Source organism: Apaloderma vittatum, unplaced genomic scaffold (genome assembly GCF_000703405.1).
Source record: "Apaloderma vittatum isolate BGI_N311 unplaced genomic scaffold, ASM70340v1 scaffold16792, whole genome shotgun sequence".
In the NCBI taxonomy this organism is placed as follows: Eukaryota; Metazoa; Chordata; class Aves; order Trogoniformes; family Trogonidae; genus Apaloderma; species Apaloderma vittatum.
Genome location: NW_009705416.1, coordinates 14,603 through 26,229, shown reverse-complemented (window position 1 = coordinate 26,229; position 11,627 = coordinate 14,603). Strand labels below are relative to the sequence as shown.

The window sequence follows — 11,627 nt, the reverse complement described above, 5'->3', positions numbered from 1 at the left end:
TAATACCAAGCCCCAGATTGTCATGTAGAGAAGCAGGATTTCTGCTGGATGCTCTCGCGGTTGTAGACGCAGGAATGTACACGTGTGCTGCACATGAAAGACCTCATGTGCAAGGCTAGAACAGAAATGTCCTTTCTGCTGAGGAGAGGTTGTCAGGTTTCTTCAAAAACAGATCTTTCAAGTTTTGTTCCTACTCTTACTTGAACTCTACCCCAGCAGCATTAATTCAAAGCCTCCGTGTATTTGTGACCAGTTAACACTGATTTCCTCCAAATTTACACCAAGTTATGCCCTTCAGCTAAGTAGTTTTTCTTCTTCTTGAATCCATTGTGTCTTTTTAATTCGGAATCATAAAACGTCGTCGTATGATGGGACCTTCAGTGCTCCACTAGCACTTCTCTTCATCCGTTCCCGCCTAAGTTTGCCTAAACTCTGCTTTCAAGGAAGATTAAGGCCACGTGTGATGTCACTAATACTTCCTTGGCCCATTGGAAGTAACTCTTGATACCTCCCTAAACCACATTGGCCTTTCATGTGACTGCATCGTGCTGTCTGCTGTGAGTGCCCTGTGATTTACCAGCACAACCAGCTCTTTCTGCTCCGTCACCGTTGCCAGCTGCTGAGTTAATAGCTGGTCACGCTTCCCTTTCAAGCACACTGTATTTTTTTTCTTCACAGATTTGTTTTGTTCTGCCGTACTCATCCTGCTTCTCTTAGTCCAAGCCTAAGCTACACGTTTCTTTATGGTCTCTGCAAAATGATTTTATTGTTTATTAGGACAGTTTTATAGAGTAGTATAGTTGTTTTGTAGGCTCCACTTTTAACATCCTCTGAGGAGAACATCTTTCCTCTTTCAGTGAGGCTCCCAGAATATTAGCATCTTTCCTTAAAAATGTTTTGTCACATTGAAGTGGTCACAGGCAGTGATTTAAGATACCTGTAACTAAATTGCTCGAGCGAATGTTTAAAAACATCTGAAAACAAAAGTGTTTGAAACTGGTTCCCCTGAGGAGCTGCTGCTAGTTGTAGTATGAACCAAAAGTACTGTGTTAAACAGAGAAATCAAAACATTAGGAAAAAAAAATTTTTTTCTTTGTTCACTGCCAGTACAGTTGGTTTAAATAACATGGTCTTGCTATTGCTGGTCTGAGTTCTAAAGCCTGCATTTCGCAAGGAAATACAGTGGTTCACTCCCCACCACCTTCTGAAACTCAGGTTATTCTTTGTCTTTAAATGTAAATTATAAGAAGGGCCATTTGAATCAAATTCAATATATCCAAAGCCACCGTTTCATTTTGCACCATGCTGTCACTCGATTTCCTTATTGTGTATCTAAACCAAATTTTTCTCTTCTACACAAAAAATACAGTCTTGTGCAGAATGTAAGGCAGACACTGCTTTTCCAGGACATCTGTTCGGCACAGACCTCTCCGCCTTCTGTGCAATCTCCCTGCAACATCTTCTGCTTTTGGAATTTGCTGTCAGAATCCTCTAGGTATCGCTCATCTGCCAACCCTTCCTCGGGCTGCGCTGGCTTTTAACAAAGGAACGTTCCTTTTACTGTTTGAGAAGAACAGCGTTTTCAGAAGAAGCCTGTTTTCTTTTCTGACTAATCCATCTTCTGTCACGCAGCGGCGTTTTTATCTGCTCGCCTGCTTTCGTGTGAGCTCCCGGAGCGGGGGCTGCGTCCTTCTTTTATCGGCTGTCCAGGCACGATTAGCCATATGAGGAGGAGAGTCAGAGAGAAAGGGGGAGCCACTGCGATTTCTGAGGATGGTTTTGAGAAAGTTAGTTCACCCCTCCGTATTTTTCTTTTCTTTCCTTCATCTTTCACCTGTCTAGTCTGTTTTAGAAAGGTAGCTTCACAGAACAGGACACTTGCCGTTGGGGTGTGTGTTTTTAAAGTAGGCCCTGCCTGGAGTCAGTGATGCTTTTAGAAGCAAACATGTTGCATATCCTAAAAGACAAAATTACTCTGTTGGGCGTTTGTTACGCCAGGAGCTGTACAGAGACCCACTGCTCAGTTTGACCCAGGTTGTAGGATAATCCGTGTTCCTATTTAGGCTAAACCAAATTTTAAACATTTACCTGGGAATTTGTAGATTGAAATCCAAACTTTACCAATAGGGTGAAGTTTGCTTTTTGTTTGACTCTAGTAGACAAAATCTGTGCTGCAGCATCATCCAGTCCCAATATTGTGATTTAGAAGGCGGGAGGGCTGGTCACGACACAGATGTGAGTTAAATTCACTAACCTGTGCATGCATAAAACATTTCTCAGCCACCCCCACCCACCCTCAGAAAATGTAATTTCAGCGCAAATTTTGGCATCTCAGAAAGGGAGTAAAGAACTATTTCACGCTGCTTGGTTTCTTTGATATGCTTTTGGATATGCTTCCCCTTTTTAGTACTTTTCGTATTATTGCCGTCTTCCTTCAGCCGTCTTCCTCCAGCATTCCTATATATGCAAATTTATCACCGCTGTGCCGCGTTCCCAGCATCCACCTTCACCTTAGCGCCCGCTCTGCCGAGATCCTCGAAAACCTTCGCGTCGTCTTACGTAGGCCACCGGCTCTCCAGATCCTGGCTTAGGCCGAGCCCTTCTGCTGCCTGAAGGAAGTACGACCTCCAGCCCATTTCAGACGACACACCAGCTATTTCAAGACTGATTACATGTGCTCTTTTTTATTTCCTTATAATTCATTTTCCTCACACGGATTTCGTTCCCATTCCTCCTACGGCGTTTGCAGCCCTTAAATCCTTCCGCTTTTTGATCTAAAAGCTGCCCGTGTTCCTCCTGCTATCTGCGGCGGCGACCCTCTGGTTCTGTTTTGTCAGCTGTATCTCTTGTATCTACCTCTTAAGTCCTCTGACCTTCTACCTGCTAAATTATTTAACTTAAAAATCGTGTTAGCCGTTTGTGTGATTAACAAATAACAGCTTTGTGAAGTGTTTCAGGATAGGGCTTAAGTTTGTGTACAAAGCAAAAAAAAAAAAAAAAAAAGCATTTGCAAATAATAGTCTGAAAAAAGCTGTATTTGCCCAAGAGGATTCCTGAAGTGTGTCAGCAAATGCCGGTGTGATTTTTACATTTAAAAGTAGAAATAGCCTATATTAAAAACCAGCAGACAGCATTATATAGACCACAGGCTGAAGGCAGTGGGTTTTGATGTTTAATGGCTTGCTTAACTGAAGATACAGCAGAGAGCAGTGGGGTGATTGAAAAGCAATTGTTTTAGTTTGTAAGTATTGTCGGCGAAGTTAAACAACTGCTTTCTCTTTAGCAGTTTCAATTACAAAACATTGCAAGCTCTTGAAGTGGAATTTATATGGAAATAGCGAATAAAGCTTTCATTTGAACAACCCGTTACCGTTGTTCATCTGTTCAGAGGTTTCGCGACAACCCGAGATTTGTGGGTACGTATTCTGTTAAAATTGGGGCCTGGGGTAAATATAAACCAAACTAGGTACACAAATGTGGAAATGCTTCTTAAAAGAAAACTTGTATTTTGTGGTCAGCGATGTAGTGTGTCTGGGTGCCTTCCAGAAGCGCATTAAGCAGTTATTTGAAATTGTTTTATTCTGTGCATCACTTATGAGTAACATGACCTGGGCTAAAATTTCAAATTTTAAAATTTTTAAAATAATTCAGGCGAGGCTTGCTGTAGTTACTATTTAGTAACATTCAGAGTCTAGCTGAATATATAAACTTTCTGGCGATAACAGGTTGTCATGCAGTAGTCTTTGTATTTGCTGGCCTTAAGAGTGATGAGCAAACTCCCTGAGAGCACAAGACACGTGCTTTTAAAAGATGAGGAATGCATGTAAATTATTTCATAACATTTACTGCAAAAGATCTTTTTGCCAGCATGGCCTTTTGGCACCTTTTTTTACAGAAAGTGAAAAAACTGGCTGTACTAAGCAGCGAAAGAGAAAAAAAAAAAAAGGTACATTAGAGGCCAGCAGTTCTGCCAGACTGTGAAATACATTTTGCTGCTAGGAGCACTTGGTTATTCCTTCCTGTTAGCTAAATGAGAACAAGCAGCATGCTACTTGAAGTGAATAAATTTATTTGTCGTTCCAGGATTTTGAGACATTCTCTTGTACATTCTGTTGATAACTAAATGAAAGTAATCAAGGCCGGGTGCCAGGGCTGCTCTTTTTTTCTTGGAGGGTAAGCATTCATCTTCCCGCTGTCAGAAAAAGGGCTCCTTCCAGGTGCAGCTTTTGTCTGGATTCCCTCTTTGCCGGGTGCAGCAGCAAGGCCTCCGCAGGGAAAGGAGGGAGATCCATGAACAGTGTCTGGTGTCCACCTACAGGAGCTGACGAGAGATGAAGCTGGTGTCTTGCACCAGCTGCGACATCACAAAATCACAGAATGTCAGGGGTTGGAAGGGACCTCTGGAGATCATCTAGTCCAGCCCCCCTGCCAGAGCAGGATCACCTACAGTAGGTCACACAGGAACGCGTCCAGGTGGGTTTTGAATGTCTCCAGAGGAGACTCCACAACCTCCCTGGGCAGCCTGTGCAAGTGCTCTGTCACCTTCACAGTAGAAAATATTTTCCTTATGTTTAGGCTGAACCTCCTGTTTTCCAGGTTGTGCCCATTGCCCCTTGTCCTGTCACTGGGCACCACTGAGAAGTCTGTCCCCATTTTCCTGACACCCACCCTTTAGATATGTTTATAAGGATTGATGAGATCCCCCCTTCAGCCTCTTCTCCAAGCAGAACAGACCCACCTCTCTCAGCCTTTCCTCGTGTGCTAGAGGTGATGATAAGACACTGCACCCACGTGTGAGACCTTTGTTACCACATGTGGCTGAGCGCGAGGGGAGGCCAGGCAGACGGGGGCATGGTGTTCCGCTGGTGGTGCTGCTCCTTGGCAGTGACATAGGAGCTGCCAGACAAGGCTGTTTCTACCAGACGAACCTGGTCTTGCTCTCCTCTCCCACGACCAGTCACGCTGACCCCAGGAGCTGTCATCCGAGGAGCCACTTGCCCTTTCCTTGTCCTCCTGGTGCTTCACCAAAATTTTTCCTGCTAGTCATTTCACTGTTGAGTGGTTTGCTTGTAGGAACTGAAAAGCCCAAGTTCAGGGTATTGTTCCTGGAAATGCCTCAGAGATGGCATTGCGGAAGCCCACGGCCCACCCTTGAGGACTAGTGCGAGCCCACAGCCAAACCTCATCACAATTTCTCAGGTATTGCATCCCACAGAAAGACTGGGGTTGGAGAACTTAGAATAAAACCATAGAATGGTTCGGATTGGAAGGGACCTTAATGATCACCTAGTTCCAACCCTCCTGCCACGGGCAGGGACATCTCCCACTGGACCACATTGCTCAAAGCCCCGTCCAGCCTGGTCTTGAACAGTTTTCAGGGATGAGGCATCCACAACCTCTCCGGGCAACCTATTCAAATAAAATGTATTAAGTTGGCGGAAAACATAGCTTCAAATCATGTTTTCTCAATGAGGAGAAGCAAAGAGATCTGGTTTTAGTACAGTGGAGTGTTGCAGGCAGTGACCTTCTGTGGAAGTTGGTCTGCTCTGTATCAAACTCTGTCATAAATGAGCCCAAATAAAGGCTCCAGAAAATTAATGAACTTAATCATAAATAAGGTCCTGCAGTCAAAACACGACCATCTTTCGTCCAGTAAAATAAATGAGGCCCATTTTTTTGGAAGTGTTTCAGTTGTAAAGAACTTCATAGGCACGAACTAATCCTAGAAGCAGAATCGGATTATTTAAAATGCATACCTTAGAAGAAGTTTCTAAGATTGTTTAAGATATGTGATTAATAAAATGAATTGGTTTGCATCCTGAAAGTGAGCAGGGTAATCGGATAAGCAGCACGTTGGCTGGATTCTCCCAGTACAGCTGATCACATTGGTTATTGCCGGTCTGTCGGCACTGCGGAAGTACAACCTGAGCTGCACATCTTCCTGGAGGCTTTTTTGTCCTAAACTGCTTACTGCAAGAAGTCAAAGTTCACGTGCGCAAATCACTCTTAAACTGCATGCTAGTATGTTTCCTGATTGACTTACAGAGCTATAAATTAAAAAAAAAACCACAAAACAAAACAAGAAAAAAACCCTGCACCACCAAAATACAAAAGCTTTTGTAACTGAAGTGTTTGAAGCAAGTCAAAAACTGCCCAAGTTGCTGATAAGAATATGCATACACACAACAGAGTTGAAAATTAATGGCAGAATTGTGAAACTGAGTATAGTTTTCCTGCTTTCTTCCTGGTTCAAATTCTGTCTGTCTTGATATAGTTGAAAAAAAGTTAAAAGTGTCATTTGAGATACAGATATAGATAAGATATACATTAGATACAGATATGGAGGCAAAAACTAAACCAATCAATGGAGAAAACTAAGCAGCAGTCATGAGGCCAGATTCTAGGCTGTTTGGGGAGCTTAAGTTCTTCCACCTGGAGAAGATCATCAAAATAAAACCCACACCCTATATGGTATTTCTGCTCCATCACTACAATTCTGTAACTTTCTACCCGCAACATGGTCAAGAGAAGGATCAGTTTAACGAAGCCACGCTGCCAAGACAGGAGGTACGCACGCTTGTTCTTTTCTGCCAGGGCTGCTGTAAAAAATTCAACCCATTTGAACCAAATATAAAAAAGAGAAGTATCACATCCTGAAGAACAGAGGCATAGATTTTAATCAACCTATCATCTACCAAACGGATCTTTTTTATTTTGTTACCGATGCAACACTTCTGATTCAACACCACACAAGGTCTTCAGCAGCCTCCTCCTTCTAAAGCCTGCAAATTTTCTAGATATTCGGTGACGGCCTCTATCTCCGCAAACTCCAGCAGCCTGTTGATGAGTTTATCCAGCGCTTCTTTCCCGCTCAGAATTTCCTATGGAAAGAATAAAACCAGACAAAAACATTACAGACTGTCTGTCGGTATCGTTCTGAAATGCCAGCTACTCAAACGAGGAGCTCCTGGAACGCAATTTGCCTGGAGCCTTATCCCAGAGCATCCACTTGCTCATCTTCGTGGCTGCTGTGGGTGAAAGCGACGCAGCATTGGTGGCAGGACCGCAGCTGTGAAAAGCACATCAGTTCTGGCAGCAGTGAAAGGAGCTACTGACGCCTTCCAGCCACGCTTTCGTGTAACTCAGGTGAAACATGAAAACCCCTTGGCGAGAACAACAAAGCGTTGAAGAACCTAATTCCACTGCTGTTGTTCGTGCCAAGAACTGGTTTTGCAAGCAAAGCTCAACTAACTTCTGACGGGCAGTTTGTGGTTCCAGTTTCTCTCACGAAAACTGACGAGTTCCCAACACTATGTAACTGAAAAGCTCAACTAACAAAAGTTATTTTTATGAAGTCATGGAATTTCTTTCTGTTCTCCTCCATCACGGTATTCGTGTACCAACTCCCCACAGCATTAAATATGAAGCACTGCACGTTCAGCATGTCCTGTGTTGCCTGGAGTTACCCAGGACACCTGTGGGTACGGTTCGGAAAGTGTTGCTCCTTCTGCAAGAGCACCTGCAGTCAACTGGATACCCAAACCAAAATACAGAATCACAGAATGCGCTGGGCTGGGAGGGACCTTCAAATATCACCTAGTCCAACCCCCTGCAGTGAGCAGGGACATCTTTCACTAGATCAGGTTGCTCAGAGCCCCATCAAGCCCTACCTTGAATGTTTCCAGGGATGGGGCCTCCACCACCTCTCTGGGCAACCAGAGTTTCACCACCCTCACAGTAAAGAACTTCTTCCTGATATCTAGTCTAAATCTACCTTGCTTGAAAGATCACCCTGAACTTTGTCCTAAAATTCAACAATGTTTTCATAAGTTTAATACACAAAAATGAATTATTAGCTTCTCTGTAAAAAAAAAAAGAAAAATATACAAGCCATGTGAAGAAATTTACTCAGAAATAAGACCTCAGATAATCTTAAAATGAAAGCATTCAGTTTCATTTTCTTTTAACTGTGACCTATGAGGCAAACAAAAGATTTTCTCTTGCTTCACCCCGGCATTAAGGAGAGGAAAGAATGGCTTAACAATAACAAAAAAAAAGTCCCCTGTGTGAAGTTTTTCTTCCAGATGTACAAACGTCCAAGAATCTCAGACATCATATGGGCCGAGGGACTTTCAGAGTTCACTAAGGATGACAGGCGTGATTGTGTCTGCTCATACCTGACGATAGTCAGGAAAGAAAGTTTAAGTTTTCTAAACCTATAATGTCACATCAGAGCGCAACTGGCTATCTGATTCCCTCATATATATTAAAGCTGCTTTTGCTAAGTTAATTTTATGTTCTTGCAGTACACGTAAGTATTGAACTTCAAATTATCCCATAAGCAACCGTTACCTTGATATTGCGCGCATCGTACGAGATCCTGTGGTCAGTGACTCTGTCCTGGGTGAAGTTATAAGTACGAATCCTCTCTGACTGGGCTCTTGTTCCCAACTGTAATGAAGCAGCAAAGAACAAAATCTACTATATTGTGTGGGGGGGGTTTTTTAAAAAAAATCAAATACTACTCTAAACCAGCAGCATACCTAGAATAAACTTTAATGGATCAACCTGTTACAACTACAAACCTACTGGACAGTGGCTTAGCATATGGGCTTTTAAAAATATTGTGGCATTACTAAACTTTATTATTTGTGATTCTGTGTCACAAACCAAGTTTTCGCATCTTCCAGTACACTTCTGTTCCAGCTCTGTGGCTGGAAGAATTACGTAACTCTCGAAAGTTGTGTTGGGCAAGAGAATACATCTATGGGAGTCCTTAGTTCAAAAACTTAAGAGCGTTTTTTTTCACTTGCAGAGGTTGTAGCTCTCACAAAAAAAACCAAACATACAAGGAGGTACCATTAATAACAAAAGCAACAGAGTCAACGTGTGCAAAGTAGTTGCTCTCAAAAATCAACACTGGAAGAGGAGTAACTTAAGAATACAAAATGCGGTCCTCTAGTGGTAAAGTGCAAGAATGCAAGCAATTCTGAAAGTTTTAAAACAGAAATCCCAATATAGATAGCATTGTCTTGTGGTTAAACGCTTTATTAACATGGACAATTAAATACTAAAAATCAGGTAAAGAAATAGGTGTCTGCTTCAATTTATTTATTTATTTTATTTTATTTAATCTGTACCCAGCATGTGTATTTCAAAATAAGGAATTTATTGAACAAATCCTGAAACATCAGGAAGGGTTATTTACTGTTGCCTCATTTTCTGTAGTAAGTTTAAGTGTACACTTAAAGCCTTTATGCAGCTTTGAAGGCTCTCAAGCTAAAACTAATAACAAAAGACAAATGGCTGGGTGCAGATAAAACAACTGGGTTAATAATCTGCAGGTACAATATACTTAAATGCAATCTAAAATTAGTGATAAAATAGCTGGGCCCCTGAATAATTCTAAAATTCTGAAGTATTTTCATTCCTGTTGATCGCTGTTGACATTTGCACCACAGATAGGAAAACACACAAAGAATGGGAAAAGAATGACAGCACATTTCAAGAGAAAAGCCCACTTGGCAGTGTAACTTGAGGGAACTCTTTCAAGGAAGGTGTTTCTTCCTTAAATGTTACATAAATCATATCAAAGAAACTGCTACCCAACTGAGGGTTGCTCATGTGCTCGCTTCTTGCAAAAGCTCTGTATGGTCTTACCAAATACTGTGGCTTAGAAAAAAGTTAAAACACAACTTTGATAATTTCTGATCCTCATTTTCACAGAAAATAACTTTTAACTGCTGTTCTCCTTGCGTAACTCCGGCTTTAATAAAGGGATTCAGTACATGGCATTAAGTGTTGCCTTTTGGCTAATTCCAGCCAGTCGTTCCATTCTTTTCTTTCCTGCTGCAGCTGATGCCTCTTTTTCACTGCCTGAGAAGTCTACAACAGCGTTGAACTTACCATTCCCAAATACAAGATTCTCCTTCACGTGCCCACCCGGTTAGCCGCGCGCACCCGCTTGCACTGTCACCGTCACTCAAAAACAGAATCACAGAATTGTTGAGGCTGGAGAAGAGCTCTGAGATCATTAAGTCCAGCCTATGACCCAACACCATCACATCAGCCAGACCATGGCACTAAGTGCCACATCCAGCCTCTCCTTAAACACCTCCAGGGACGGTGACTCCACCACTTCCCTGGGCAGTGCATCCCAGTGCCTGAGCACCCTCTCCATGAGAAAGTGCTTCCTGAGATCCAACCTAACCCTCCCCTGACACAGTTTCAGGCCGTGTCCTCTCGTCCTGTCACTGGTCGCCCGGGAGAAGAGCCCGACCCCCACCTGACTACACCCTCCCTTCAGGCAGTTGTAGAGAGTGATCATGTCCCCCCTGAGTCTCCTCTTCTCCAGGCTGAACACCCCAGCTCCCTCAGCCTCTCCTCACAGGACTTGCCCTCCAGTCCCTTCCCCAGCCTCGTTGCTCTCCTCTGGACCCGCTCCAGCCCCTCAAGGTCTTTCTTGCAGTGAGGGGCCCAGCCCTGCACACAGGGCTCGAGGTGAGGCCTCACCAGTGCTGAGCACTGTGCTCCTGCTGGCCACACTGTTCCTGACACAAGCCAGGATGCCATTGGCCTTCCGGGCCACCTGGGCACACTGCTGGCCCAAACGGACAACGCACAGCCCACTCCAAATTTCAGCGATTCTACATTCCCACCTGCAGTTTTCGGGCACTCTGCTCTTGACTTAGTTGCTTTTCAACGATCTGTTGGTACAGCTTCGCTCGCAGTGTCCGCAGAGCTACTTCCTTGTTCAGCTGCTGGGATCGCTCCTGCTGGCATTCGACCGTCAGTCCTTCACGGAGAGATTCAAAAGAGCTCAGATCAAAAGCCCGTCGTGATAAAGAACAAACAAGCAAAATGAATTCGAACACGTCGGGCGTATGAAACCTTCTAGGGCGCTGCCTTGTCGAGCTTTGCAGCTGTAGGATGAGAAGTCATTTTAACCAACGCAGGCCAGAACGAGCAGCGTGGTTTTAAACTCTTCGTAGCTGTGCCAGGGGCTTTTGTTCATCACCAGAGAAAAGTTAGGGCTGTTTTAAATTTTCATGAAGCAAACAAGTTTCTGATCCAGCCTCCAGAAAACAGGTTCGCTCCAGTTAGCTATCACATGTTAAAAATATAATCTGCACAGTCTACAGAAGCATGTACGAAACAACACAAGTTTTTAAAGTCTGAGTCTAGATAAGCTCTTGAAGACTGGAAAATTCATTATTCTAGTGGAGAAGGGTGTCTAAACACCCAAGGTGAGTCTGGAACTTAGCTATGAATAATGAAATAAAGTAAAATAAAGGTCTTTAAAAGAAATTTAGTACTTGGTTTTACATCTCACTTGATTTCTGAAATCAAAAAGCACAAAGGAAACAGTTGTTTTGAGGTCACTACTGAAATTTCCTGTGCCTAATGAGATTTCCCATCTGTACAGACAGAAGCCCGCTGAATATCAATGAACACAAATCCTGCGAAAGACACAGTGGTCCAGTCCACACGCTACCTTCCCATCGGTCTCTATTTTCCTTCCTATTCAACGTATGGGAGCATTATCTAGTACTGAACGAAAATCGTCAAGCCTTTTCTTTCTTGGTCGTGTAACTACACAGGCTGCAGGTAAGCAAAGCACAGCCACT

The 11,627-nt window shown here is 43.3% G+C and overlaps 1 protein-coding gene across 1 annotated transcript in view; it reads right to left on the bottom strand.

Moving 5' to 3' along the window:
- Positions 1-6,654: 6,654 nt before the first annotated feature.
- The window catches only part of MTRF1 (mitochondrial translational release factor 1), a 12,872-nt gene continuing 7,899 nt past the window's right edge, over positions 6,655-11,627 (bottom strand). The window contains exons 7-9 of the mRNA XM_009865399.1: positions 10,659-10,795; positions 8,353-8,451; positions 6,655-6,881 (exon numbers count right to left, since the gene is read on the bottom strand). Of these exons, the coding sequence (XP_009863701.1) occupies positions 6,759-6,881; positions 8,353-8,451; positions 10,659-10,795 (359 nt within the window). The 3' untranslated portion in view covers positions 6,655-6,758. The remainder of the gene's footprint in view (positions 6,882-8,352; positions 8,452-10,658; positions 10,796-11,627) is intronic.